At 32.1% G+C, this 27,928-nt stretch overlaps 2 protein-coding genes across 7 annotated transcripts in view; both read left to right on the forward strand.

The window, feature by feature from the left end:
- LOC130641649 (cilia- and flagella-associated protein 74-like) overlaps positions 1-2,521 on the forward strand; it is a 38,236-nt gene extending 35,715 nt beyond the window's left edge. For 3 of the 4 annotated variants that reach the window (XM_057448532.1, XM_057448534.1, XM_057448533.1), the window contains 8 exons: positions 201-266; positions 354-442; positions 578-698; positions 1,086-1,207; positions 1,613-1,681; positions 1,810-1,875; positions 1,967-1,996; positions 2,241-2,521. In XM_057448532.1, coding sequence (XP_057304515.1) covers positions 201-266; positions 354-442; positions 578-698; positions 1,086-1,207; positions 1,613-1,681; positions 1,810-1,875; positions 1,967-1,996; positions 2,241-2,318 — 641 coding nt within the window. In that variant the 3' untranslated portion in view covers positions 2,319-2,521. Of the gene's footprint in view, positions 1-200; positions 267-353; positions 443-577; positions 699-1,085; positions 1,262-1,612; positions 1,682-1,809; positions 1,876-1,966; positions 1,997-2,240 lie in introns of those variants that run through there. The other variant, XR_008982496.1, reaches the window with a different exon arrangement.
- Positions 2,522-4,241: 1,720 nt separating this feature from the next.
- On the forward strand, positions 4,242-27,928 carry LOC130641654 (uncharacterized). Of its 3 annotated transcripts, none has more exons than XM_057448553.1 (29): positions 4,242-7,459; positions 15,001-15,084; positions 15,156-15,274; positions 15,487-15,596; positions 15,673-15,797; positions 15,881-15,943; positions 16,025-16,211; positions 16,959-17,146; positions 19,101-19,193; positions 19,271-19,349; positions 20,291-20,365; positions 20,635-20,790; positions 20,982-21,104; positions 21,177-21,246; positions 21,662-21,731; positions 22,346-22,439; positions 22,589-22,653; positions 23,173-23,255; positions 23,405-23,546; positions 23,839-23,908; positions 24,339-24,420; positions 24,636-24,666; positions 24,750-24,781; positions 25,016-25,073; positions 25,539-25,643; positions 25,716-25,787; positions 25,893-26,009; positions 26,511-26,639; positions 26,796-27,928. In XM_057448553.1, exons 2-29 carry the CDS (start codon positions 15,019-15,021, stop codon positions 26,922-26,924), a joined length of 2,733 nt encoding a protein of 910 aa, XP_057304536.1. In that variant the 5' UTR covers positions 4,242-7,459; positions 15,001-15,018; the 3' UTR covers positions 26,925-27,928. The 3 variants fall into 3 exon arrangements, with proteins under 3 accessions (XP_057304536.1, XP_057304538.1, XP_057304537.1); XM_057448554.1 differs by lacking the exon at positions 4,242-7,459 and adding an exon at positions 12,514-14,242 and having other exon boundaries at positions 15,881-15,919; XM_057448555.1 differs by lacking the exons at positions 4,242-7,459; positions 25,716-25,787; positions 25,893-26,009; positions 26,511-26,639; positions 26,796-27,928 and adding an exon at positions 12,487-14,242 and having other exon boundaries at positions 25,016-25,594.

Genomic DNA, 27,928 nt, shown 5'->3' on the forward strand with positions numbered 1-27,928 from the left:
TCATTCGATGCTTTTTGTTACAACCCAAATCTTTGAAGAATATCTAACTATTTTTCATGCTCTCACACTTTCACATGTGAAGACTTGTTCGCTATAGAAAAAATAATCCTGACAGATTGCTGTTAATTGGGTATTTATTTTGGCCTTAGGAAAAAACCTTGTATTAGCCTTATCACAATCTTTTTGTTGTTTTTATGCAGGTCCACCCAACAGATCAAGTTTGTGCGTGTTTGGTTGTAAACCGGCTCACGGTATTCTCAAACCCGGTAAGTAAACTTAACTATCACCTATCACGTGTCTGAAACACAACTGAGAAGTGGTGCGTTCAATTTTATAGTTTTTTTTATGTACAGGTGAGTCGAAGGACATCATGATATCATTTTCTCCTGATCATGCGAGCGAACTGTATCGTGACGAATTACTCATAAATGTGAACGGTGCTGTATGTCTTATTTTCTTTACTTTTCCAATGAAACGCTATCAATTGGGATGATAAATGGATTGTTTCATGTTTCGTCAGTCGTGAACTGTTTCTCAGAATGTTATCATCATTTCAATTTAACGTATGTTAATCTAGGAGGAGTTTACGCACGTTCACCTTGTTGGTCGAGGCTGGCCAAACATTGCCTTTGCAAGAGGATGGGACAGATTAATTCCTGCTGAAGAAAGCTTAGTAAATGGTGAAAAAGAAGATATAGGTAGGCTACGCATGTCAAGCTTTTAGTTGAACGTTTTTTATTCAACTAGTACAGTGAAATCTCATTAAACACAGCTTTTTATGCATAAAGATTCGAGCCTCGATTTAAAAGAGCATGCTAAGAATATATCAAGACCAAGCCCTTAATAATACAGTCGACATCTGCTATTTCTAACTTCCACAAGACTGCCCAAAATAGCAGATGTTGAAGATAGCGAATGTCTAAGGTTCATGAATTTTCCACGGACTAACGACTCGTAACTTATATATTCTTCTGCATATATAGCGAGTTATGTTCTTTTATTTTTTTTTTTTTTTTTTGCAAATATGTTTTTTATTGAAGATATATTCAAAAAAAAAGATTCTATTCTTTTTCTTCCCATTTTAGACGCGAAGTCATATGAAAAGACTGTCCTATTAACCTTTCACAGTGTCTTGACCGATTCAACACCACCTGCTGAACGTATAATCGAGCTTGGTTGTATTAAATCGTCCACACAAACAAAAAAGGTGTGATAAGCATTAGGTTCTCTTTAAGTGGGTTGGATTGCACCCTTGCTCGAGGTACCATATTTAATTTCAGCGAGTATAATTAAAACTACTATAAATTCTAAGCGCAACTGATAAAAATGAGCTTTTTTTTAAATTATTTATAATTTACTTCGTTTCTCTTCCGAAGTTCTAATCTAATACTTTGGAGGTTAAAAACTTACTAAAAAGTGAGAAAATTAATTGTTTTTATTAAGCGCTACTCTCGCCCCTCTCGAGTTTGAATAAATACCACGGACGCCATATCGTGTATTTGCGGTAATTTAAGAAAAAGCAATATAAATGGAAAGTGTTTGGCAACGTCAAAAGAAAGTTTTGCGATAGTGCATTGGTTTCAAGTTACCATACAGTTATTTTTTATTTCAGTCTTGCGATTTTGTGATTGAAAATACCAAAGATGCAAATGAAAAGGGCTTCACTATCGATCATCTAAAGGTACTCCTTTCCTGTGTGGAATCTGTAATTTCTTCTGAAGAGTGTCAAATTTTGGTTACAACCAACAGATTTGCATGTTGTGTATCAGATTCTGCTGCAGCATTGTAAATGCTTTTTTATGTTTACAGGGTGGTGTGGATATAGGGGCGAGAAGAGATTTATCCTTTAAATGGACAATTCCACCACAATATGACGTAAGTGTTGACTCGTAAAAATTTCAAACAACTATCTCGTTTTCAGTACTCTCGCATTGGATGGTAACACCGTGTTGTTCTTTTTATTTAGCCTGGACATTTGATTAAATCTTCCGTTCAGGTAGGTGTGTTCGTTAGTTTAAGCTTTTCCTTATAAATTACTCGAGTTCTGCACTGAAATTGAAAGACAACTCTCTAACTGGGATTCTTCTTATAATTACATAAAAATGTTATTATAAGATAAAAATTTTGAGACATTGATCACGACCTACTTATCCACTAATCACTTTGTTTTTGATCAACCATGGTTAACGGTATTTATTTGCTTGTACGTACATTCCATTTATATTGCTGATTTTTTTTAGCTGGTTATGCGTGGAGATGCAACTGTGACGTATAACATCATACTAAGAGGCTATGTTATTTGTTCAGTGCCCAGCTAGTTTGTTGAATGAATTTAAGCACAAATTCTCTTTGGCAAATATATATATATATATAAAAAATAAATTCATCTGTAATGTACTTTATGATTTATATTTATTAAATTAATATTTTCTGCAAGTTAATAATTTATTTTAAAAATCATTGTGTATTTACGTAAAAAAATTCTGTAAATATATAAGGTATATAAAATTATTGTATCAAATTCTCTTCTTTATGTACACCCCCGTTGAATAGGGCGCTTTTTTTAGATAAATACCATGGCGAAAAATAGCCCCGTTGGAGTCAAGTTTGCATAGTACGTGCAAGTGAATGGAATTTTGTTTTTCGCGCGAACTAAAATTAGCGAATTAAAAATTCTGATAAATTTAACAGGGATTTAATTTGTGAGCAAGAAAAAGATCTTCGAGCTGCAAAATGAGATTGCTTCTGTCTTGTCTTTGTCATTTTGTTAAAGGCTTTGTGCGCTCAGAATAAACCAACCCAATACAAAAATAATTTTGCTTACATCTCTTTTTGATGCTATTGTTTCGTGGTTCTCCTTCGCATGTCGCACATTCTTCTTTTGTTTATTTTTTTTAAAAAAAGACTGGTATCAAGTTTCGTTTTTGTAAGCTGATTCAGCATAAGAAAGAGCAAGAAAGACTTAATACCCTTACATTTTTGTTAACAACCTTACTATTTTCCTTTGCTTGAAAAGGTAAAGTGCATGCTATAATCAAATTCTATTTCTTTAATACACCGCATAAAACCACTGATCGTTTTGAAAGAATTTCTACGTTTTAAGTAAGTTTATACATCTATTAACACGATAAGTATCAAATTTGCCCGGATATCACCAGATCGAAGAAAAACAACAAAGCGAAGCAGTAGGCCAAGCTGTTTTTTGATTATTGAATTGAATGGTGGCTATTCGTTTTAAAAAAATACCACTATGTTCTGGAACGACTTCTTTTATGTTGTTATCTTTTATTATGGTACGCTTGCAATGCTTATAGAGCTCGCGTCTGTCAAGGGACAATGTAGTAGCAGCTAGCTATAATTTGCTGGAAGTATAGCTATACGTCCAGCGAACCTAGTTAAAAAACTTTTAATGTTGCAATATAGTAACAACGTCTAAGGCATCAATTTTCATACATTTCAATTTAATGTGATGTAAACAGGAGCTAGCTATATATAGCTAGTTACTAGCAGCTACAAGTTTGCAAAAAAAGATTTGTTTAAAAAAAGAGCATAAAGATTATAACCATTGTCAATTCTAATATTAATTTTTTTTTGAATGGTGAATTGGCGCAAAATTTAATAGTTCAAAATGCACCTTACACTGACAGCTTGCCCACAATTGAAGCAGAAAAATTACTCATCCAGTTTAGCCACTTACTTAATTAGGAATTTGCAGACTTACTTGATCGGGTAATTTACCCCATTGGGCTAGAGTGCCATACTACCAGGTGTTACACCTGTATGATAGATAGTTATATAGATGTGCATATTTTACATGGCTAGCCTCACAAATATTGAGGGATATACCCTGTTTATTATTTCCAAGAGGGACCATGGCTTAGATTGGGAGTTATAAAGTATTTAATCTAACCCTGGTTTCCTGCACAAAGTGCAAGAGTTATAACCACTAAGCTATGGTGCCATTATCTGGAACAATCCTCAGATGCTGGGGAATAACAATATATAATTATATTAATATATAATTAATAATAATTTAATATATAATTATTTTTGCATGAATTTATTTTTAGGAGAGTAATTAATTTCACGAATCCAAATTTTGAATTTATTTTCGATACGCTATATTTTCTTAAAATTTTATTACTGTGAATAGCCAGTTTATATTGCATAATTTCTAACTACAGTACCGCCTGCGTGTAACTTTACATGTACGCGAGTTTTAAGACCTCATGTAACGATCTCATGTCTACATAAAGAACGTTCACATATCTTTTGTTTACACACAAACTTAATTGCTTTCTATTGTTATCATCGTGCGAGAGTCATAACAATAAGATTTGATGAATCCTTTTGTTGTCACATGTAACATGCATGTTATTGTTTAAAAGTGTTAAAGATCACGAAGGCTATTGAAATATATTATTTTAGAAAAAAGAACGAACATAACACTTAATATTTAAAAAAAACTAATGTTGCTACTTTTTAAAACTTTTAGTAATTCTTTATCATCGAAGCATATTTTTTAACATGCTAAACTTTTAAAAGTTCTTCTTATAAAAAGCAACGTTTAACAGCGCAAACGGAAAAAACCTACAATTATGCTGAATTAAAATCAATGTCACTTTCATTATGTTTTTTTCTGTTTAAATATTCATTCATGCTATTTTTAGCTTCACACCAAACAGCTTTCTTCCGATCCTCACTAACAGAATAAATGTTAAATAGAATATTTTTAATATATTCCACTTTAGCCACATTTAAAGGTTCTTTCGTTATCACTTGTCCGTTTTTAACAATACTTGTTCCATACATGCTGCGTCCCTGCCTTTCTGAAAACGGGAAAATCCGTCGCATCAATCTTTGCGCAAAATTTTTTTTGGAATGTGAACGGTTTTTGATGTTGACAATTTCCATGTTGTTCAACATCCAAATCGCGGTTAGCCTACTGTAAGAAGTGGTTAGCTGAAGAAAATAGCTTCAATGATGTGATGTTTACCGACGAGTCCTCCATTGAAATCAATAGACACGCTGTTCGATGCTTCCGAAAAAAAACTGAAATGCCAAAACTAAAGCTAAAAGTTAAGCATCCGTATAAAGTTCACGTTTGGGGAGGAATTTCGCGACGAGGCAGGAGTACACTTCTCATATTTATAGGGATAATGCGTAAGGTAAGGCGTTAAGAACATTCAACTGCGAAAAATTTGAACGCCAAAATAATTTTTTTTGCAAAGTTCAATGTTCTTAAGGTGAGGTAACGTCTATCTGTTTCTTTAGGAATTTTTCGTGGAGGAGATCCTTCAAAATACATTAAAACCGTCGCTGGACAAGTTATACCCTGACGGGCATCGATTTTAACAAGATAATGACCCGAAGCACACATCCATTCTTGCAAGAGAATTTATGCAAAACAACAACATAAATCACTGGCCAACACCCGCTGAAAGTCCAGACCTTAACCCAATAGAGATGCTGTGGTCTGAATTAAAACAGTATCTACGTCGGCGTGTCAAACCGTCGACAAAAGAAGAATTGGTCAATGGCATTAAATTTTTTTGGAGAAATGTTACTGTAGCAAAATGTAATAAATACATTGATCATTTATATAAGGTTATTCCAATAGTTATTGAAAGAGAAGGTCGAGCATCTGGACATTAAAACAATGTTTTTATTTCGTTTCTTCCCATTTTCCGGAGGCCCATTTTTAAATTTTTTAAAATGCGATCTAAAAAAGCTTTTATATCGGCGTTTTTCGTTTTTAAACTTTTAAAATGCGATCTAAAAAAGCTTTTCTATCGCCATTTTTTCGTTTTTAAACTTTTAAAATGCGATCTAAAAAAGCTTTTCTATCGCCATTTTTCGTTTTTAAACTTTTAAAATGCGATCTAAAAAAGCTTTTCTATCGCCGTTTTTCAATCTTAAACTTTTAAAATGTGTTCTAAAAATCTTTTCTATCGCCGTTTTTCATTTTTAAATTTTTAAAACGCGATCTAAAAAAGCTTTTATTTTTAAAGTTTTAAGTAAAGTGAGTAAAAACAATAAACCTTTGTTAAATTTTATTTTCGTTCGTGGATCTCTTGACGACTGTAGCAATTAAATACAACAATGGGACACACACAGTTCACATGAGCTAATTAAATTTCGCGAACAAGACATGAACTCTATTGTTTTCAACATGCAAAAATAGCTCATGTATTTAACAATAGGTTAACAATAACAACGAAAGTTCTAAGGCTACCGAAAGCTCAAGCGAAGGTGATAACTATCGCGTACATGTAAAGTTACACGCAGGCGGTACTGTAGGTTGGTCATTATTCTTATATCGATGTTGTTTTAAACAATAAACCTATTATTATTTGAAAACACATAAAAGAAACTTATACAAAGCTTTTCATAAATTACATCCTCAAGTAAGTACAATTCTGTATAATTCACCCAATTTAAAGCGTAGCTACGGTTTCAAACTCATTTTAATAAGTTCTCTAAGGGTGAGCATTTGCTTTAAAATTTTTTTTTGCAATTTGGTGTGCAAAGATTTTGCCTGGAATCCTAAATTCAGCACTGAACTATTTGAAAATCAGCAAATATTTCTAAATCTTATGGGTTCCTGTTATGCTTTGGTTTATATTTTTCCATGTCTTTATTATAGAAGCATTGTGTCTGCTGATCATCATTCTTTTTTCAGCATATGCAGGGAATTCCATAAAGAAAACAACAAACTTGCTGCAAACCGCACGCATGAATCTATATTAGAGAATTTGAGCATGTCATTTTTTTGATTTTTTAATTCACTTTATAGAGTCCCTTGAACTTGCTTACCCTATTCAAGCAAAAAAAACTTCGCATAACTGGACCCCGGATAACTAGGACGCCCGCTATGTAATACAATTTTTCTCGGTCCCTTGAGGCAAAAACTTCGGATAAGTGAGACATGTAATGGAATGACTTCATATTTTTTTTACTTGAAACAGAAGACATTGCATTGATTTTAATGAAAAACTTGTCAACAAATCTATTCTACACATTAGTTGTTTCTTCACGAGTGCAGTCATGCCTCAGCTAGGTCAAAAAAGGAAGCTGGAATCCACACCGATAACCAAAAAGTATGTTATACTCAAGGAAATTGATAAAGGCAAGGTCTTATATCTGTTGCTCTTAAACATGGAATGTCCAAACAAACTGTTTCAAACTGGGTTAAACAGAAGAAAAAGATTTATGAAGCTGTTGATTCAAATTCGTCAACAAAGAAGAGGCATAGATTTAAACCGTCAACACCTTGATGACGCTTGCTACAAATGGCTGGTAAATGCAAGGGCTCAGAACATTCCTGTGTCTGCCTTGGTTTTGAAAACCAAAGCTATTTGTTTTGCGAAAGAGCTAGGATTGACCGACTTTAGTGCATCAGATAGCTGGCTTGATCGCTGGAAGAAAAGAAAAAACGTATCCTTCAAAACAATATCAGGTACTTTTAACTATATTTCTTAAGTTCTTTGTTTAATACATCTACATATTCTCACTGTCCTTTAAACATTAAGATACATGGGACTTTCATGCCTTTCGTGTCTCCTTGGTTGACTGCTTTTCCAGTAACGCGAACTGTACATCCATGGTGTTCATTGGCTTGTAAAAAATAAAAAATTGTTTTTGCGAATCTTCCACTTTTGCCTTTCACTTAATGTGACCAACTATCGCATTTTTCTCTCCATGAACAGCAACAGCATAGCTGTCCTTTTTGTTGCCTGGTTTCATGTGGGCATTTAACACATCGTTTTCCTTTGGTGTCCAAATCACTCTGTATTCGTGAAAAACCATCAGAAATGATTAACATAACCTCTGTCCTTCAGCCAATGGACCAAGGAGTAATCCGTTCTTTGAAAGCAAAGTACAGAGTGAAAGTGATCCAAAAGATGATTGAAGCAATTGACAAGAAAAAGGAACTCCCTCAAATTTCTCTGTTGGATGCAATGAAGATGCTGGTGTTGGCTTGGGATGAGGTAACAGAGAAAACCATTCAAAACTGCTTCAAAAAAGCTGGATTTAGTGAGATTGATGAAAACCCGCTATCATCCGACAATTTGTTTTGCGCGCTGAATAATACCATCCGTCAACTGAGCAGATTGGACGAAAATTTCAAAGATTTGTCTGCTAAAGATGTCGCCTCTTTCGATGACGCAGTTCCTGTAACTCAAGGTTTGATATCCGATGAAGAGATCTTGTCAGATATTCTGGGAAATGAGGTCGAGGAAATGCAAGACGAGGAAGATAATGGCCAAGAAGGAGCCCCTTGGAGAAACCAACCACAATTCATTTACACGATGTCATTGATACCTTGATGAACTACTCCATGTTGATTGACACGACCGAACTGAAAGCACTTACGATCAAAGTTTCTAGAATTGTCGAAAATGAGGTAATAGCTGGTTCCAGGCAAAGCAAATTGACAGAATTTTTTTCTGTTTAATGTAGTGTAATCTTATGTTATATTGAATGGAATAGAAAAGTTGAATTTAGCCTCAAAGTCCTCTTGTTCGCTAAGTTTTACAAAAAATCTCTCGATAACTAGGACAATTTAATCCTTTGTATGAAAACCCTACTTACAAGGAAATTCGGATAAGTAGGACGCCCTCTAAGTAGTACACTCTTGTTCGGTCCCTTGAGTGTCCCAGAGAGTATACTGTATTGTGATAATGGGAGTGGCAATTAAAGATTTACCAAAAGTAAGCCTTGCACTACAGAATAGCAAAACACTAAAAGACAATCTACCAAAACCCGAAAAATTGTCATTAAAGAATTTTAAGAGCAACAAAGACATCATCATCCTGCCAGCTGACAGGGCCTTACAAACTTCTTAAGAAAGATACCACAGAAGTGTTTAGCCGAAAAGCAAGGAACATCTTAATAGAGTTAAAGAGAAAGGAATGCATTAACGAAAAAGTAGTATTATGGACTGAATTCTTGTTATGGACCACCACCACAATTTTACAGACTATAAAAAATTCATAAACAGGGAAATCCAATTTGATCGATAGTCTCTTGGCACACCGTTATGAAACCTATTAAAATATGTTGCTTCTATCCTTAGAAAATTTACAGCCAGTGACCATAGCAAGAACTCGAAAGAAGTTTTGGAATACATGAGGGAAATAACATAACAGACGACGAATGCATGGTATCATTTGATGTCACATCACTCTACACAATTGATGCTACATTTGGTGAAAAGACAAAGATTCATTTGCGTTTGGTTGAACTTGTTCTTACAAAACATGCCATCTGTTTAACAATGCGAGGTCTTGAGTGGTCAGTAGTTGCTGAAATATACATGCAAGCGCGCTGGACAACAGCATTGGTCATACAGAAAGACGTCTAAAGGTTTGGAGAGATTTGATGACCACATATTCACCATAATCAAAAGATCTCATCCAGAAGAGTTCCATGAACACACCAACGGCCTCTACTGACAAAGGAAATTCATTTTATAGCCTGAAGAAGATGGAAGCATCACTTTCCTTGACACGTTGGTCAAAAGCAAGAATGGTACCATTTCAGTTTCAGTATATCATTAACCAACACACACTGGCCAGTACCCTAACTACGAATAAAACATCAGAATGTTTCAAAGAAAGTGTTATTTCATCATTACTGAATTGTGCCAACAGCGTAGTCAGTGACAAAAAGGAGAGGAAACAAGAGATTAAACATGTGAAGAATACAATAATGGCACATGAATACAATCAGAAAGTCATCAAGCAAGTAGAGAATAAAATAAAAACAAGATCCAACCAAGACAACAATAAAACATCAGATTAATTCATCACGTCAGTATTTCTACTCTTTGTACCAGGTGCCAGCAAGATCCTTCATGGAGCAACACAAGATCAAATGCATTTTTAACCTTAAAGATACATTACGAAGCACTTTTATTAACTAGGAAGAACAAAGCAATGTTGTTTACCAAATCCGATGTAAAGATTGTTATACAGTATATACAGGCAAAACAAAAAGGTAATTCAGGCAGCGAGTTCAAGAACATATGCATGCAGTAAAAAATGAAGAAGTCATCAGTTAAACTGGAATGAGAAGTAAGTCATTAACAATAAAACTAGAACAATGGCTAGGAAGATAAAATAAACCATCAATAGTGTAGAACGTTATACATAATCAGCATCTTGTATCAACACCCTGAAATTTTGGTTGCCAGCGCTACAAAAAAATTAGTTATGTCCATCTAGGTCCGGAGAATGTTATTTACCAAAAGTAACTGTAGTTAACAGCTTGTTCCTGATTTTAATTCTTATGAATTTCAGTTCTCTTTAATTATATAAATACATGCTCAACATCATTTAACTTTGCCTGATGATAGGAGAAGGATCTTCCGAAACGTTGCCTACCAAACTATCATGTTCAAGAAATGATAAACTTCGAACAATAATAAATTCAATTAGTTCATAAGATCATGAGAACATTTTCCTGAACGTTGTGTTTTCTTTGCAAACTAGAAGAATTGTATTTTTTGCAGAATTTGTTTTCTACCAATGAGCTGGAGCAGAACAATAATAATGTCAATGTACTCAGAAACAAAAATTTGAGGCTGTTGTATAAGTGAAAGGCATATATACTGGAATAAGCTTCCACTGTCATATATTTATTATGTCTGAAAAATACCTAGAAATAAGGTTATGTTATAAACCCATGCAATAAAACTGAATTACACTGGAAAAAATTATTTATTGTTTATTTAAAATGAATATTTTTGCAGGTAGCCTTTGAAAAAACTAAATGTATCTAAAGTTTTGTAAAACAAGTTTGTCTAAGAAGTTTCTTTTTTCCCATGGGTCCTGTATAATTTTGGACAGAAAACAGGACAAATACAAAAATGATAATAAAAAAAATAAATAAATGAAAAAAAGGCCATAAACATTAAAAACTTCCTTATATAAGTTTAAAAATTCCTGTGTTAGGACTAAAATCTTAAAATTCATCTGGCATTAAATCGCGATAATTTTTTTGCGCTAATTTCTGACCTCAGAGTTAATCATATTGAGTATTTAGCGCAAGGATGTTTCTATTACAAGTAAAATTCATGCTGATTCAATTCTTTCTGTTAATAAAGTCTGTCTAATAACATTGACAAGGAAATTTAAGGATTGTTATGAAGGAATTTAAAAGAAAAGTCCAAAATCAAAAAAGAAAGGGGTCAAGATTTCAGGTTTGTGAATTTTTTGTAAAGAGGGAAATGGATAATTTTACAATCTCCTGGAAAGAGTTAACGTATAATCTTTTAAAGATAAACTTTTTTGTTTGCCGTTTGGAAGAAAAATGCTTGCAGAAATTTTTTTACACAAAAGTGTGTTTGCACTAACAGTCTGATCGACATTTCGATTAGGTGCTAAAAAATTAACTTCAATTAGCACACCTGCTTAATGGCAGATGAAAACTAAGCTAATGATGTTACATTTTAGTGCACTGTCAAAGTAAAATCCTCTTCTACGTGTTTCACAAGTTAAACTTGAAGTCGTAGGATATGTTTTTTGTTTCTTGTGTTATTGTTCATGATTTCGAAGTAGTTTGCTAAGTTTTTGCTTGTTTTTCCCTTTGACATACTTGTAAGCAGATAGGTTTTACAAAATGCAATATACCGTTGGCACATCTCCTTTAAACACAAGAACCTCTAGATTGGCTAAAACAGCCTTTCCTGTATATTAGAAACTGTTGTAGAGCATTGTTGATTACTTACGAAAATAGTACAATAAAAATACATCACCTTAGCATATGCATTGTCTTCTATTTTAGTATATAGAACGTAGTTTCTTTATAAAATTATCTTTATAAAATTTTAAAATTATATCTGTCTATTTTGGGCACCTAAAATAAATGTGCCCAAAATCGATATGTCCCAATTGACCTGGATTGCCCCCTGGGATAGTGTTTGGTCTAGTTGTACACTAAGGTATCTGTAGATGCTTGTAAATGACAAAATATGGTGGTGTTAATTTACCTTGAATGATAGTTGAGCAGTTCCAAACAACATACACTCGGTAAGTTAATAACAAGATCTTTTTTTCCAGCCAATCAGCTAATGATTTAAAATCTTTCAGTAGTAATTTCTCTACTTTCTCCTTCAACTTTTCTGAGGTGTAAACCACTGTAACATCAGTGTATGTGGTGATTTTGCAATGAGGAATACTATTCTCAATATCATTCAATACAATGAAACAGTGGTCCCAACACTGACCCTTGTGGGACATCAAATCCAGGTGCAGATGTTTCTTTTCCAATGCACACAGTTTGTTTTCGATCAACTAGGTAATTAACAAACAATGTTCTCTTGGTTCCTTCTTTTCTATAACTACGGTGCCTTTCAATAATTTCGCTGTGACTTAAGGTATCAAAAGTCTTGCCGAGAAGTCACTTCACCCTTATTTTTATTCCTTCTAATATGATCAAGCAAACGTGTTGCTGCGGTTTCTGTGTTTCTGTTTTTATGCTAAGCAAACTGAATAAATTACATAAATTGGTTATAATACATTTTCCATAATTTTGAAACAAACAGGCAAAACTGTTATTAGCCGAAAGTGGTCCATTACTTGTTTTGATGCTGAATTAAATACTGGAGTAATTTTTCTAAGTTTGAAATCAATTGGTATTATGCCTGTTTTTCACCATATCTTAATATGACATTATTGAGCAATTGTGATAGCTGCGTCTTTTACGCCTGGTGAAAGCTTGTCCGGCCCACCCAACGTTTTCCTTGAACGTTTCTTTGGGTGTTTGAAGACATTAGAAACAGTCACTTGGGTATGTTTGCGCGCACAAAGTTTTTCAGAACTCTCCTTTTTAAGCAATATTTTAAAAGAAAGAATGAAATCCTGTGGTGATCACTTTTGAGTTTATTACTATCAAGTTATCTAGCAAAAATGCCTTTGCACACGATACCTTTTCTTTTAAAGGAATATCTGTTTTATTGCCTTCCAAAATTAATCAGGTTTTTTCACTGATTTGATTAAGAGTGACTGCTTGTGTTGATTTTTTGCTTTTTAAACAAGGACATTGACTTTATTTCTCTGAGTTTTGAATGCGTCAAAGTCTGTTGTTAATTCAGACTTAAGAAACTTACCATGGAGAGCATTGTTGTGGTTTATCTCCGTTATAAGTTCTTGTGTTAACCACAGTGATTGTTTACCCTTTAAAGTGTGAGTTTACAGAAGTGTTATGAATGGGGCATGTTGGTCGATGTATGTTTTTAGCCTTTCTTTTATTGATGACTAGGCAGTATTCAGGTTTTGATCGGAACAAACCCTGTTCCAGTCTTCATTTTGCAGATCATTACATAAGTGAGTTGGGTTGTAATTTGTATATTTTTAACATTGAATCGTTGCAAATGGTAATTTAGTGTTTAAGGCTGTGGGAGCAACTGTAATAGAGAAGCAATGTTCTGACTTTGTTAATAGTATAAGGTCTATTAATTAATTAGCTTTGTATCGATCACACAAGTAGGTCCCTTGACACATTGTTTAAAGCCATGTAATGATAACAGTTTTTTTAATAGTTGATCACTTGATTTGTTAAGATATTTACAATTCAAGTTTCCAATAATTATTACTTCCTTATTCTCTGCATAAAGCTTTTTGAATTTCTTTTGAAAGCTTTCAAAGAAGTTTTTACTTATGTATTTTGATCTTTCTGCTGAGATATAGGGAATACAAACAAAAAATGGCTTCATGTGCGGGGAAATAGTTTCTAAACAACAAGTTTAATGACAATATATTCAAATTGGATCTTCTTAAATATTCAATCCCTTGTTTAATGTATACTCCAACTCCTCTCACGGATGACCCGCTGTCTCATCTCTCAAAATTATATCTGCTTATGTTTATAAATGTTGAAGGCTGCGTTCGTTAAGTAGTAATTCTGTAATTTCTATTTCTTGACAAACCATATTTTGGTGTGTAATACCAAAACATGGTTTGTCCTGATTGTCCTGTGCAATACTAAAGTTTTTAGTTCTCCATGCTTTAGATTAACTATTAAAGTGTGTGGAAAATTGTTTTTATTTGTCCCATTTTCTAGAATCTATTGCTTTATCACGTTTTCTCTCACTATAGGAAATAAGTTGTAAGTTGTTAATAATATTTTGATATATTAATATGACACCAAAAACCATGTTCAGTCCAAGTTTTCTACTTTCAAAAAGGGTAGAGATTTTGATTGAAGTTTTCACAAAAAAAGCGTGAGTTTTTTAACTGTAAGTATAAACTTTTTATCGGGGTTAATTTTCCTCTTAATTTATTATCAGGTCATCTTTAAGTAGGGAAAAATAATTAAGCTGGCAGTTGGCAACAATCATTTCCAGGTGTGAGGGGGAAAAATGTCAATAAAAAAACATTTTGCACTAACTAAACACTACCTCAAGTTATATATTTGTATTGCTGTATTATACTTTTTTACCTCTACCAGAAGAATTGTACTATATAAACATTGAGATAAAACGTGTTTCATCAATGCTATGCTAATTGAATGCAATTTCTAGCAGTGTCTTCTGCTTTGAAAACCCATAATGTTATTACTGCCTGACCCTGGTTCTGTGACTCATAGCATAAATTAATATTCTGGACATGCTGAGCTCTCAGGTTTTTCTTTAAAAATAAATTGTTAAGATTTTATCACCAAGGTAAAAGCAGAAATTTTATGAAAAAAAAAACACATTAAACTTTGTGAAAATAAAAAGTATTTAACCATATAATTTTTCCTTTGTAGCATGTATTTTTTAATATTGTGTTTTTTTTTTCTTAAAAAAAATTTGCTGGAACATTTTTTACTGTCTATAATTTGTAAAAATCTGATCAAATTCTATGTGTAGCACACATTCCCAAAAATTAGCGTGTGCAAATAACTCTTTGTAAAAATTAATCTGTATTGGGTCAGTGACACCGACTTCATAATAGGAGCACTGCACATGTATACATTTTATGATGTTGGTTATAAAGCAATCTTATGTTTTAGGAAAAAATATTAAAGATTATGGAAGAACAGGCTAATTTGTTTAAAGATGATACTCTTAAAGGAATTTCTTTATCAATAAAAAATGTAAGTAGATATCTGTGGCATTTTCATTTCTTTCAATTCGAGATAACAATCAAATTTTTATTTTTTTGTAGCTTCAACACCAAGAAACAGAAGTAAAATCAAGTAATCCAGATGCAGTACATTCAATAACAAAATATAATCCCCATTTTAGAAATCTTATCAATTTCTTAGACCTGGCTTTTTCATTTGGGTGAGAATTTGTGTGTACTATACTGCAAATATGTAAACAGACTTTGCACCCTTTATGTTGAATTTTGTGGCTTCTAAATTTTGTTCCTTGAAAATTTTGTTCCTTGAAAAAGACAGTTTGATTTTTAATAAAATCTAACAAAGCATTTTTCCAATAGTCTTCAGGTTCAATTATTAATAAAATAGTCAGTGTCTGTACATAAAAACTTTTAGATTAAAGGACCAAAGAAAAGGTTACTGGCCATTCATTAAAAAGATTGCACATTCATCAGTTGTTGAGATGATAGAAAAACATAAATATGCATCAAATGAAATTAAAAAAGGTTCAATTTTCTTTGTTTTTTTGTTTGCACTTTAACATGTATTCTGTTTCTGTATTACCTAAATTTTACTCTCCAGGCTACATTTGGCTCTTTCTAACATTCATCGAAGACTCCTTGGACAGTTATTTGAAAATGATGACGATGGAAACTAAAATGATTAAGTACTTTTATCAAAGGTATTCGCTGCTTCGGGATACTGAGGTGTGTATTTAAACAATAACTTAAAATAATAATTTGTGTTTTGAAATAACAGTGGATTTACTATTAGCAAATTAACATTATAGAGATGCGAGATATTGTTTAATTTGCTTGTTGGAATGGAGGCACTGACATTCTCTTTATTATTTGTGAGTGTCATTTTGTTTTTCTTGAGTTTAAAGCTTCTGGAAATTATTTGCTTTTTACATTGTATTGCATCTGTATTATAGGATGATCCTTACATGGATTATGGTCATGATCCTGTGCTTCGCCAAGAAAAAATAATCATTCGTGTGCAAGCGTTGTCACATAATTCACATGAAGTACATAATACACAAACGCAGTTTCCATCTCAACCAGATGTTACCATTTTTTCCGATGGGGGAAAAGCTGCCAAATATCCTGATCTAGTTTCAAGTAAGCTGCTTAAAAACATGAATCAGAATGGCATTTTAAAGTCCCCTTTAACCTGTAATTTTTGTTTTGGCTTTGTGTAATGCATTAATATAAGGCAGCTTTTTTAACCAGATGTCAGTACACAAAAGTGCACTACCAGCAATGGTTTTCCAAGTTCTGATGAAAACTTTGACATGCTTTTTCATAATTTTTTCAAAAAAATAAAACTGGTCATTAATAAACAAAGAGATTTTATGAATGTATCCCTTTGCTGCATCATCAAAAACAGGATCCCATAAAGGTTTAATTTTCCTATTATAAATTGATTCAACTTATGTTAAACATAAGGACTGTGAAGTCTCCAATGTTTGGGGCTGACTGGTTGAATAAGTCAACCACTGATTTATAATTTGTTTGCTTTTTCTAATAAATTTAATATTTTACACTGTATACAAGAACTTAATTAAAATTTCTTGGAGCAGTATTTCTCTTAATGGACTTGACAATTCCATAACTGTGAAAACGGAAATATACCAGCCTTGTTAGTGAAGTTTCGTTAGAAAACTACACAGTCTGAAATTTTTAAAACATAGTGATAAAATTCCACTGTATTTTTTCATGAATTTAACCATAATGGCACTTACAGCAGCAACACCTAAAATGCTATCCCAAATTATGAGGGATGTAAGCTTTTACAGTTACGTATTTAAGCCTGAAAAAAAGTTTGCCTTTTATATGTTACATATATTTGACACCTTGTTAACCTAGATAAAAAAAATTTTCAAACATCGGTGAGTATATCAGAAGATGGAGCAGATATTGTGCATCATAGAAAACATAAAAGTACAAAAAAGAAGAAACGTAGAACGGTCAGTGCTGGTGATGAATTTAAAAATAATGAAAGCGATGATCTCACTATCTCGGTTGAAATGGAAGATGATAACTTCATCCCTGAGGTAAATTGTTGTTACATGTTGATTTTGTTTAAAAAATATTTTAGTTTTATAAATACAATTAAAAAATGGTGCAATTCATTTTATTTGCCTACAAATACTTTAATTAACATTCAAAATGGTTAAGCAATTTCGTTCTTAAATATAGTGAAACTAAAAGTATAGTGTAGTACTAATGTGTAATGTTCTCAAATATGGTGAAACTAAAAGTATAGTGGAGTACTAATGTGTAATGTTCTCAAATATGGTGAAACTAAAAGTATAGTGTAGTACTAATGTGTAATGTTCTCAAATATGGTGAAACTAAAAGTATAATGTAGTACTAATGTGTAATGTTCTCAAATATGGCGAAACTAAAAGTATAGTGCAGTACTAATGTGTAATGTTTTCAAATATGGTGAAACTAAAAGTATAGTGTAGTACTAATGTATAATGTTCTCAAATATGGTGAAACTAAAAGTATAGTGTAGTACTAATGTGTAATGTTTTCAAATATGGTGAAACTAAAAGTATAGTGTAGTGCTAATGTATAATGTTCTCAAATATAGTGAAACTAAAAGTATAGTGTAGTACTAATGTTTAATATTCTCAAATATGGCGAAACTAAAAGTATAGTGTAGTACTAATAGTGTAATGTTTTTCATTTTGTATCACATATCTATCTGATACGAAATTTATTTATGGTCATGGATTAAGGTTTTTCAAGCAAGTTAATAAGTAACAGAAGTCGCTGAAAATATCCAGCTGATTGAGTGGCTTTACGTGCCGTAAAACTTTTTTAAAGCTACAAAAAGCACTGCTCTAACTACTTTCTTGCCATTTGAATCAAATTATGGTCAGTATATTTCTTCAATTAGACTGAATTACGCTTTTGCTGAATTAGCTTACACTCCGCTATCATTGGTACTAGTCTTTTCCCAATGTTATATTGGTTTGGGTGTTTAATTTAGTTCTTTTAGTTCAAAAACGACTAAATAAATAACATAAATAAAATCTTCCTTTTGAATTTAAGTAGGGAATACAAGATCATTTAAATTAAAATAAAGACGATGATATTTTTTTTTTTATTTATCCCCCCCTTTCTGTGTAAATCTTTTCTTCAGATTTTTTACACAGCCTCTTTGATGGGACATAGTAATAAAGAAAGGTTTCTTTGTGTTGATTTTTTTGTGCTAGTAGTTGTGTTCTGTATTACTTCATCTTTATATATATACTTGTTGTAATAAAGAAAAAAAGCTTTTTAGCAAAATTTTATTTTTTGCGAGTATTGCATTTCTTGGATGGGAGTAATGTTTGTAAATTTCAGAAAGTGCTGACATTAGTATATGTCAAACTTGCTGTGAGAAGTTGTGTTAGTTGTAAAATTATTTATCACATGCATGTTCGTTACCAGGTGGTTGCCAGGGCGTTGTTAGCAAAATGACATCATTTTCTATCCCAATGTCGTCATTATATTTTTTTTTACTTTGAACATCTATTAATGCTATATTCTCATTATGTAACAAGTTTAATGACGAGCATTAATATTTTCTTAAAAACAAATCTTTTTACCATTACCATTAAAATAAGAAACCTCTTTTAATCCTAATGACGTCATTAAAATTCATTTTTCTCATATTGAATCAATTTATTTCTATTTAGTGAATAAGTCTAAAGAATTTATTATTATAAGAACTTATCATTAGTAGTGCTTGAGAATTGCAAAAAATTCATTGCAAATTAGGAAAATAATTTTTTAGGCGTGTATGACAACATTTCTGATCCCAATGACGTCATAAAATTAATTTTTTACTTGAAATTTGTTTGTATTAAGTTTTATCACATACGCATTAGTTCCGTATTTATGCCCTGCAGGCACTTTATGCCCCCTCCATTGCTGCACTAGACCAAAAATAGCCTGGTGCTAATAGGGTTAAATTGTGCAGTAAATAAAAAAAACTTGATCATATATTTCTAGATTATAGGATCACCAGGCTACACAGTGTGTTTACCAGAAGCTCCAAGCGAAATTCTGAAAACTTCTGACCCAATGTTAAAAAGCTTTTCAGAGGTAGGTTAAGTGTGATATAATTCCTTCATAAAATTGATGAATGATAAAATTTAACATGGAATTTACCATGTTTACAGCAAGATGCAAACTATACAGCATTTTTGAATGGTTATGTCCAAGATGAAGATGTGAAAGAAAATAATGAAGAAAAAACAAGTAAAAAACTTTGTTATACATAATATATGCAATCTTCCCACTTAAATAATTATTAAGGTTAACATATTGAATAAATTAGAAACCCCTTAAATTGCTACTGTAATAGATATGTAATAACACAAGCCACATGAGAAAATTGCCCTATAGCTAAAGTATAAATAATAAAGAAATATGTAGATTTAAAATATGCAGAATTTAAAATATACAAGAAGTAAATAACAAAGAAATATGCAGATTTAAAATATGCAGATTTACAATATGCAGATTTAAAATATGCAGTTTTAAAATTTGCAGTTTAAAATATGCAAGAAGTAAATAACAAAGAATTATGCAGATTTACAATATGCAGATTTAAAATATGCAGTTTTGAAATTTGCAGATTTAAAATATGCAAGAAGTAAATAACAAAGAAATATGCAGATTTAAAATATGCAGATTTACAATATGCAAGAAGTAAAGACAAACAATACTAGTCGCAATTTGACAAATAATACACCAATGTTGAAACGCTCCCATTGTTAAATTTTCTTCACAAGATTTATATCATGAACATGCATCTTTTTTCACAGCGGATCTCACTACTTGATGTGTCAATAGTTTGAGAAATCCAATCCTGCCTACCCTTGTGCAGTACCTAATTCTGGAAAATGTGTAGATCCTGTTAAAAAACAACCCTTCCCAAGTGTGTACAACCCTTCATAGAAAAATTGTAACTTGCCTATTAAAATTACGAAATCCCAATTTAAAATGTGTATTTGTGCTGTCTGCTAGAGTTATCATTTTGATCACACAAGTTTGTGTACCCAAAAACTACAAATTACACAATTTATTTGAAATAAGCCATAAATTTTTTAAATGCTTTTATCACTGGTACTTTTGCTAATGAGAATATAATATTCCATCATTTCTCTAGTGTCATGTAGTACAATACTGCTTTTCAGAACCGGAAGAATTTGAAGCATCCAATGAAGATGTTGAAACAAAGCTTGATAGATTGAGTTTACAAGAAAGTGAAGGTGATCTTCGAAATTCAAAAAATATTATTTTTCTTTGGATGCATAGCATGTGCACGCTTTTTGTGGAATATATTTGTGACAAGTTGTTCTTGTGATCCTGATCTCTGTATTTTATTTCAACTTTCAACATGACAAGTTTTTAAAAGTTGTAAATATATACGACATGTGTAAGAAGAGATGACTTCAAATTTAATTGCACCAATGCTTTCCAATCTATATGTGGATGTATCAATATCAGTAACAAAATTAATGTGTTTTTTATTGGTTAGGCTACAAGTTTACATATGTATCCGATGATGAAAAAGATGAGGAAGATTATGGTATATACAGAGCTGACTCGTTTGATCGTTTCTGCCGAAGAGGATCACCAGATTTAGGCAGCATTACTGATGAACAAGGTGTTCTTGCAGAAGCGGACAATGCATGTATGTATTCATAAATGTTGTATAAATAAAGTTCTTTCCACGTTTCTTATCAAGTTACTTTTTTTGTACCAGGTGTATTAGCTTAATTTTTGTTACGTTAAGAGTACAGTGAACTGATCAATTTTATTGCAGTTGTTTGTATTGTCATGTGTTGCTACAAACGCTATCCTTGTTTAAACTTCTTGTTACAGCCTCCCCAGTTGGAGTAGCTCCTAAAATTACAAGGGAGAATCTGACACATTCTCCAATTTCTTCATCCATCTCAAGATCAAGCATTGATAAGTTAAATGATGCAAGACTGGACACGAAAAGTGGTAGATTCTAATTTCTAATTTTTAATTGTTTTAATTTTTACCACTCTTTTTTCCTGAACTTGCATTTTTTAGGAATCTTGTTGCCTGCTCTTCCCCGAAGACCAAATTACAAAGAAGCTACTGAGTTGATGTGTAACGTCACGTGAGTACGGCCTCTGTAAAACAACGTATATGTATTATTGTTATCTTTTTTAATTTATGGGAAGGAAAGGGTTAAGTGGAAATCTACTAAGCAATATAAAACAATTATATATTTCAGTTTGATTTGGAAAAATAAGAATTAGGGTCTAAAAGAAGTGTACTTTCTAGCATTGTTGGCTTGGTATAAGATACACTTGCCATTCTGTTTAAATGAAAGCAGAATAAAAATGTCACTTCTAGCAAAATATTAAGTGAAAAAATGATTTAAGTGAACTATTTGTGTTAAACGCGTAAAATTTTCTTCAAAGTTTGAGTGGTCCAGTAGTGAATAGAGTCAATCGCTTTCGTGCAATCAAATCAGATTATAGTTGCTACACATGCCCATGGTATATTGTAGTCGGTTAATTCTCTTTTAGTTTGGATCAAAGTGCAAAAGTTTTAATATCATTAGAAGTGTTTGAAAATCCTACAGAAAGCCTGGTTCAGGTTTGTTTGTCCATTTTTTTGTCCATATTTTGTTTTTCCATAATTTGTTTGTCCATATTTTGTTCGTTCGTATTTTTTTTGTCCATATTTTGTTTGTCAACATTTTGTTAGTCGATATTTTGTTTGTCAATATTTTGTTAGTCAACATTTTGTTTGTCACATTTTTTTTGTTGATATTTTGTTGGTCCACGTTTTGTTTGTCAACATTTTGTTTGTCCATATTTTGTTTGTCCATATTTTGTTTGTCACATTTTGTTTGTCCTTCCACGTTTTGTTTGTCCCTCCACGTTTTGTTTGTCAACATTTTGTTTGTCCACATTTTGTTTGTCAACATTTTATTTGCTAACATTTTGTTTGTCCATATTTTGTTTATCTATATTATGTTTGTCCATATTTTGTTCCATATTTTGTTGGTCCATATTTTGTTTGTCCATATTTTGTTTGTCCACGTTTTGTTTTTCCACATTTTGTTTGTCAACATTTTGTTTGTCAACATTTTTTTTGTCGATATTTTGTTTGTCCATATTTTGTTCGTTCGTATTTTGTTTGTCCATATTTCGTATAGCTTACGTCTCTACTTGTTATTTTACATTCAAAACAAATCTGGTTTTTAGATGTTCATAGTTTCAATTGGCCATTTCGCTGGACTGAACTACACTATGAATTTGCTTATCTCAAATTTAACAATATATTTATTAAAGACGAGAGGTAACATTAGATTTAACGCCCTCTTCTAAATACACACCAACAAACAGTCGTTTTATTTATATGTCCAAATAATTGTGTTGTATAGCCAGCGGTTATAAGATTTGTCACTGTGTGGCAAGTGGTAATAAATATTATGTATTGTACTTTAGACACTGTTAATTCTGGATTTATCAATATGTTATCAATTAACTTTGATAGTGTCAATAAAGTTCAGGTTGGTTTACTTTTTACCACAAAAAATATAAAAAATTACAAAATCTTTTGTGTGTAACGTCAAGGAGAGTTATGAAGCCAAGGTATTTTTTGTTAGTTTCCTTGTTGTGTCTGACTTTATATTGTGTTGGTGTATTATTCTGATTCATAAGTTAACTTAATAAAAATAAAATTTATATATATGTATTGCGTTTACATTGCGTAATTATACAGATTCAGCATGAAAACAAAAAAAAATGAAAACGGAAAGGTTTCCAAGAAAGATTTTTCCGGATTCGTTTGAATCTGTAATAATTGCTTGAATGTAAACTGACAAAAACGCATTTATCTGAATAACTTTGACACAATACGTAAGTGATAATTTAAAAATTTATACGATTTGTACACGAGTGTAAACAGTTGAAAACGAATAAAATATTTCCCTTTTTAACCTTTTTTATTTTCGTTTGAATCCTGATACTTTCTTTAAATCCAGATAAGTGCTCAAGTGTGAACGCAGCTTAAGTTGTTTCTTTTTCAGATCGGTTTGAATTATCAAGATATTTTCATATTTCACGATCATGGTTGTTTACACGTTTCTACTGGGGATGAAATTGTGACAAGGTGGGACATTTTTCGCAGTATCAAATTCAGCATTAACGTCATCTGTAGCTTAAGATACTATAGTCATAATATTAACAATATCACTGTAAATTAAAAGTATTCTAAACAAGCATTGGCATGAAATAATTTCAATGATCCTGTTTTTATAGGTCTATCGTTTCAACAATTAAATCTATCATTAAATCTAATCAAGATGTTAAAGACGGAAAACATGAAATCATGGCAGCTAATACAAACAATGAACTGGACTTAGTTATCCAAGATTGGATTATATGCAACACAGGTGTTGAAGTATGTTAATAGAGGCCATAAGTGTTTGTATGGCTATTTATTCCAACTAATTTTCCTTGTTATATTTCATGCAAAGTTAAACAGATATGACAAATCTCAGAATCAGCTAATGTGTAAGGTCTATTTTATCAAACAAGAAACCAGACAAAATCTCCTAACGATTGCTGAGATATAGACATTTTGTCGTAGAACTTTTTCAAAACACTACTAAAATGCTAGACTTGACGTAAATCTGGCTGTATTCCACCGATCTGTAATCATTATTCCACTATATTGAACTTTCTTTCTTTAGGAACCTGAAGTTAAGCATTTTTCTCTCATCAAATACTCTTTACTGTCTTCACCTAAAGGAAAAGAAAAGGGTGGGACGAATTTTTTCAACGCGAAAACTTTATTTCTTCAGTTTATTTATGAACGTAAATGTACAAACTGATTAACTTATTACCTCTTGCAAACAGTCACAACTACTGGGGAACTGGGGAAGTGTCTTGTAAATTCTGTTTAGATACAGATGGGTGAAAAGTTTTAAATAAAGTGATTTATTAGTATTGCTTTTAAACTTTGTATGTTTTCTTTCTTCCTATTGCTTTGTCAGGAAATTGCTCGTAAATGTAAAAAATTGATAATAATCATCAGGAAACTATTATTACAAAAGATTTAGTTTTTGTATAAAAAATACACGCTTTCGTTTTTTACTACTAAGATTTTCTTGTTGTATAAAAAAATACATGTTTTCGTATATTTGAGCTGAAATTAACAAGTTTATTAGGTTGTTTTCATTTTTTTTTCTAGTCATGAAAGCAGGACATGTCCATTTCAGACATTCGTTACTTGGAGTCATGTCAAGATGGGAAGTGGGATTTTTTGCGCTAAGGTATAGCGTCTACTTGTCAAATGATAATTATCTAAAATATCGATATTTTCCAAATATTAAATTGTCGTCGGTATAATTAGCCCTCGCATTATTCCTGCAGGTTCTTCCATATTCACGATTTCGATACGCACTACAGAGAACATCGAAAAAACATTGTATTGTCCATTTGTTAATTTCTGAATTTCAAATCATTTTAATATTTTTTTCTTTTTTAGAGGATATATACTTAATCATTATTCCACCAAGGTATGTCTTTTTATTTAACGAAGTATTTTATTTCAATCACACTATCGAACGACTTACAAACCAGGTTACTTCTGTTTTTTTAGAGAAATGATTTAAAACATTCTTACAATCTGAGGTATACTTTTTTTCGTACTTCGATCATCTTCTGTGCAAAGTAGCAAAGTGTTTTATGTTACTTACTTTTATGTAGCTTAAGTAAAGAAACACGATTGTAAATTAACTATAGGCCACATAATAAGAATGCAAATAGAAGTAATAGTTCAAATGGTTACCTTAAGTTTCTTCGCTATGACCATTTACGACTTTTGTGATTCTTGTAGAAGTAGCTGGGGATGTATTTTTTCTTTAGCGTCAAATGCGGTGGCTGTATAAGAGCTGGGTCGGATGAAGGATTGTACATATTTAAGGTAAGAATGAGCCACCTATTTTACATCAGTATTGCTTTTATAACCAGCTTTACCGTCCAAATTCACCAAAAATTCTAATACCGCTCGATGCCAGGGCGCAAATAATATTTTGTAGGTAATGATCTCCTATCATGTGTAACAGATTGTTTGAGGTAGCACTTTTTATTTTCATTTGTTTCAAGGAGAACTCAATAACAATTTGAAAATATTAAAAACAAACCAGTTAGACGACTAACTTTTAACGACAAAACAAATCCTGTAGATTGGCTGTTATATTTTTAAACAAGCACACTGTACATTAAACCTTCTTTTTCAAGGAAGGTGTTTTCTTTAACGCTAAAATGTCTCGTCAGTGGTTGACCTTTTTAGCATTTATTCTGGAAAGTGAGACAACAAAACATCAATTTTTAACCTAAGCCTTTGTTTTTATTGGGAGAAAATTAAACAAGTGATAAATGCTTATAGATTATCGGAAATGATGGTGCGACCCCTTTTCTGGAGTTAGCTGTGGAGAACGAAAACGATGCTAATGACTGGCTGATGACGATATGTCAAGTCGTAGCTGATGCTGTAAGTGCTAATTCAAGTTTTTGTAAATGCCTTCCTCCCTTGCATGAGAGTGTCGTATTTATTTCCTTTCAGAAAAATGGTCCTGAACAAAAAGCAGAACCGGGTGCTTTGATAAATTGTGGCCTGGTTTCTACACACGATAAGGTTTAGTAATTTAACTCTGCTGATTGTTTGTTGATTATTTTTGTTTTTGGTTGCTTTTTTGATTCTTATAAGATTCTTATAGGAAACGTTTTGTATTAATTTTAGTTGTTCTTGTTTAACCAAGATCCAAAATCAGGCCGTTTGTTAATGGAAGACTCGTGTAGTATACAAGATGTAACACAAGTATGTGTGGATAATCAAGTCAGAACACACTGTACACTAGTACGTATGTTTTTCGTTTGCTGTAGGTTGCTAAATGTGAATTCGACGAACGTGGTTTTTATTATCACACAGCAGGAAATTATCCATTTTTCCCTCAGCAAATTTAGGACAACTAGTCGTTAGCCCGTGAAAAAATTCACGGGTTCGCCCGTCCTTTTTATATCGCATTGCGTGCGTCTCGCTACTCGCGCAGCTAAGAGCTACCATTTTGCGTGACAGACAGACAGACGGACGTATACGGGTATTTTAATATAGATAACCTACAGTCAGCTTTCCAATAAAGCGTTCATGGCTGCAGATTTCGGTTACTTAAAAGATGGTAGTTTTTTTTGAATTTCTATTGGTTGTTAAAAAGCTCCGTCTGCAAACGTTTGGTGCCAGGAAAAAAATCTGCGCATGCGCATGCGGAAAAAACGAAGGTTGTAAGTCGGCTGATACATCTGCACAAATGCTGCAGCTTGATGGACTGTGTTTGCAACACTGCACACTTTTTTGTTTCAGTTTATTGACGACCACATGGATGAGGAAAGCAATTCAAACAAAACAGTCTGGTTGTTCTTATTTCCATCAGAATATGAACTTGGGAAATTTGAACAGAAGTTATACGCTTGTTGGCAGTCTTTATATCAAGTAAGTTTTCTCCTGTCCATTATTCTCTTTCGTCTTTGTGTTTATTTGTTTTTGTTGTTATTGTTATTGTTGTTGTTGTTGTTTTTATCGTTGTTGTTGTTGTCGCTGTCGTCGTTTTTGTTGATTTGAAATATTTTGTTGGTTATTTATTTTTAGGTGCCTTTACAGTTTGTTTTGCTGTCTGACCAAGAACTTAAGGAAACTATAAAAAGTGTTTTAAATTACCAAAACAAAGACCAACCAGACATAGGACGACAGTTATTATTGGAGTTGACGAGTAATTAAATAAAAAGGGAAGTCTGGATGATTCGCATTAAGTTTTATTTTTAGTTTTAATAATTTTTATGCCACTCTCTCTCCTGGCGTCTTTAAATTGTAAATATATGTTTCTCGGCTTAATATCGTTATCTTATTTTATGATTTTCAAGAAGAGTTTTTCGTGAGTTATAGTATTTCTTTGTGGTAACTTTTTTGCGACCTGTTCAGTGATCTGAAATATCGTGAAATTCTAACGAAAATATTTCCCACCAAAAGTAATTGGTTTAAGATACACTTACACAGCTTCTATATACAAATGTCTTATACAGGGAAATACTAAGACTTTTCTCCTGAAAAAATTTACCAATATTTTCAGGTCATAAATTACTACGGACAAAATTATTGATGACATAAATTATTGGGGATTTTGCCCTAAACCGCGATAATAAATGTGAGGAGTATAAAAAGGAAGAAAAAAGCTTCTTCGCAAAATCGAACGAAAAACCGAAAATTGTTGGGCTATCTTAATAATTTTTACCGCAAAAACATGATAAAGCCTTCGATTAATAATAATTGATGTCGCAGTTAATTTAACGGCCCTTGACTGAAAAAATCTTAATTAGAAAAGGTATCTGTCTTTAGTATGAACCACACCTAAAAGCACAAATAAGAATAGTTAGTATCGTCACAGGTTCGTTCTTGTGACCCTGTTACATAAAATTATTTATTCTTGTTTTATATAACGAATTTCTAGCTTTTATTCGAAACTCGATTTTTTATGAAAATAAAAAAGGCGGCCCGAAATTAGTTTATAAATATAAATATATATATATATATATAATTTCATATATTTTTCACATATTTTATATCTTAAACACGCTGTTTATATTTAATAGGTTTATATTGTGCAGCCTTATTTTGAATATATGTTTGTTTGTTTATTTTTTGTTTGTTTGTTCGTTACAACAATATATTATGTATTCTGTTCTCCATTTTTTTGTAATCAAATAAATTCATGTTTTTACCAAGAA

The sequence above is a fragment of the Hydractinia symbiolongicarpus genome, chromosome 4 (genome assembly GCF_029227915.1).
Source record: "Hydractinia symbiolongicarpus strain clone_291-10 chromosome 4, HSymV2.1, whole genome shotgun sequence".
Classification (NCBI taxonomy): Eukaryota; Metazoa; Cnidaria; class Hydrozoa; order Anthoathecata; family Hydractiniidae; genus Hydractinia; species Hydractinia symbiolongicarpus.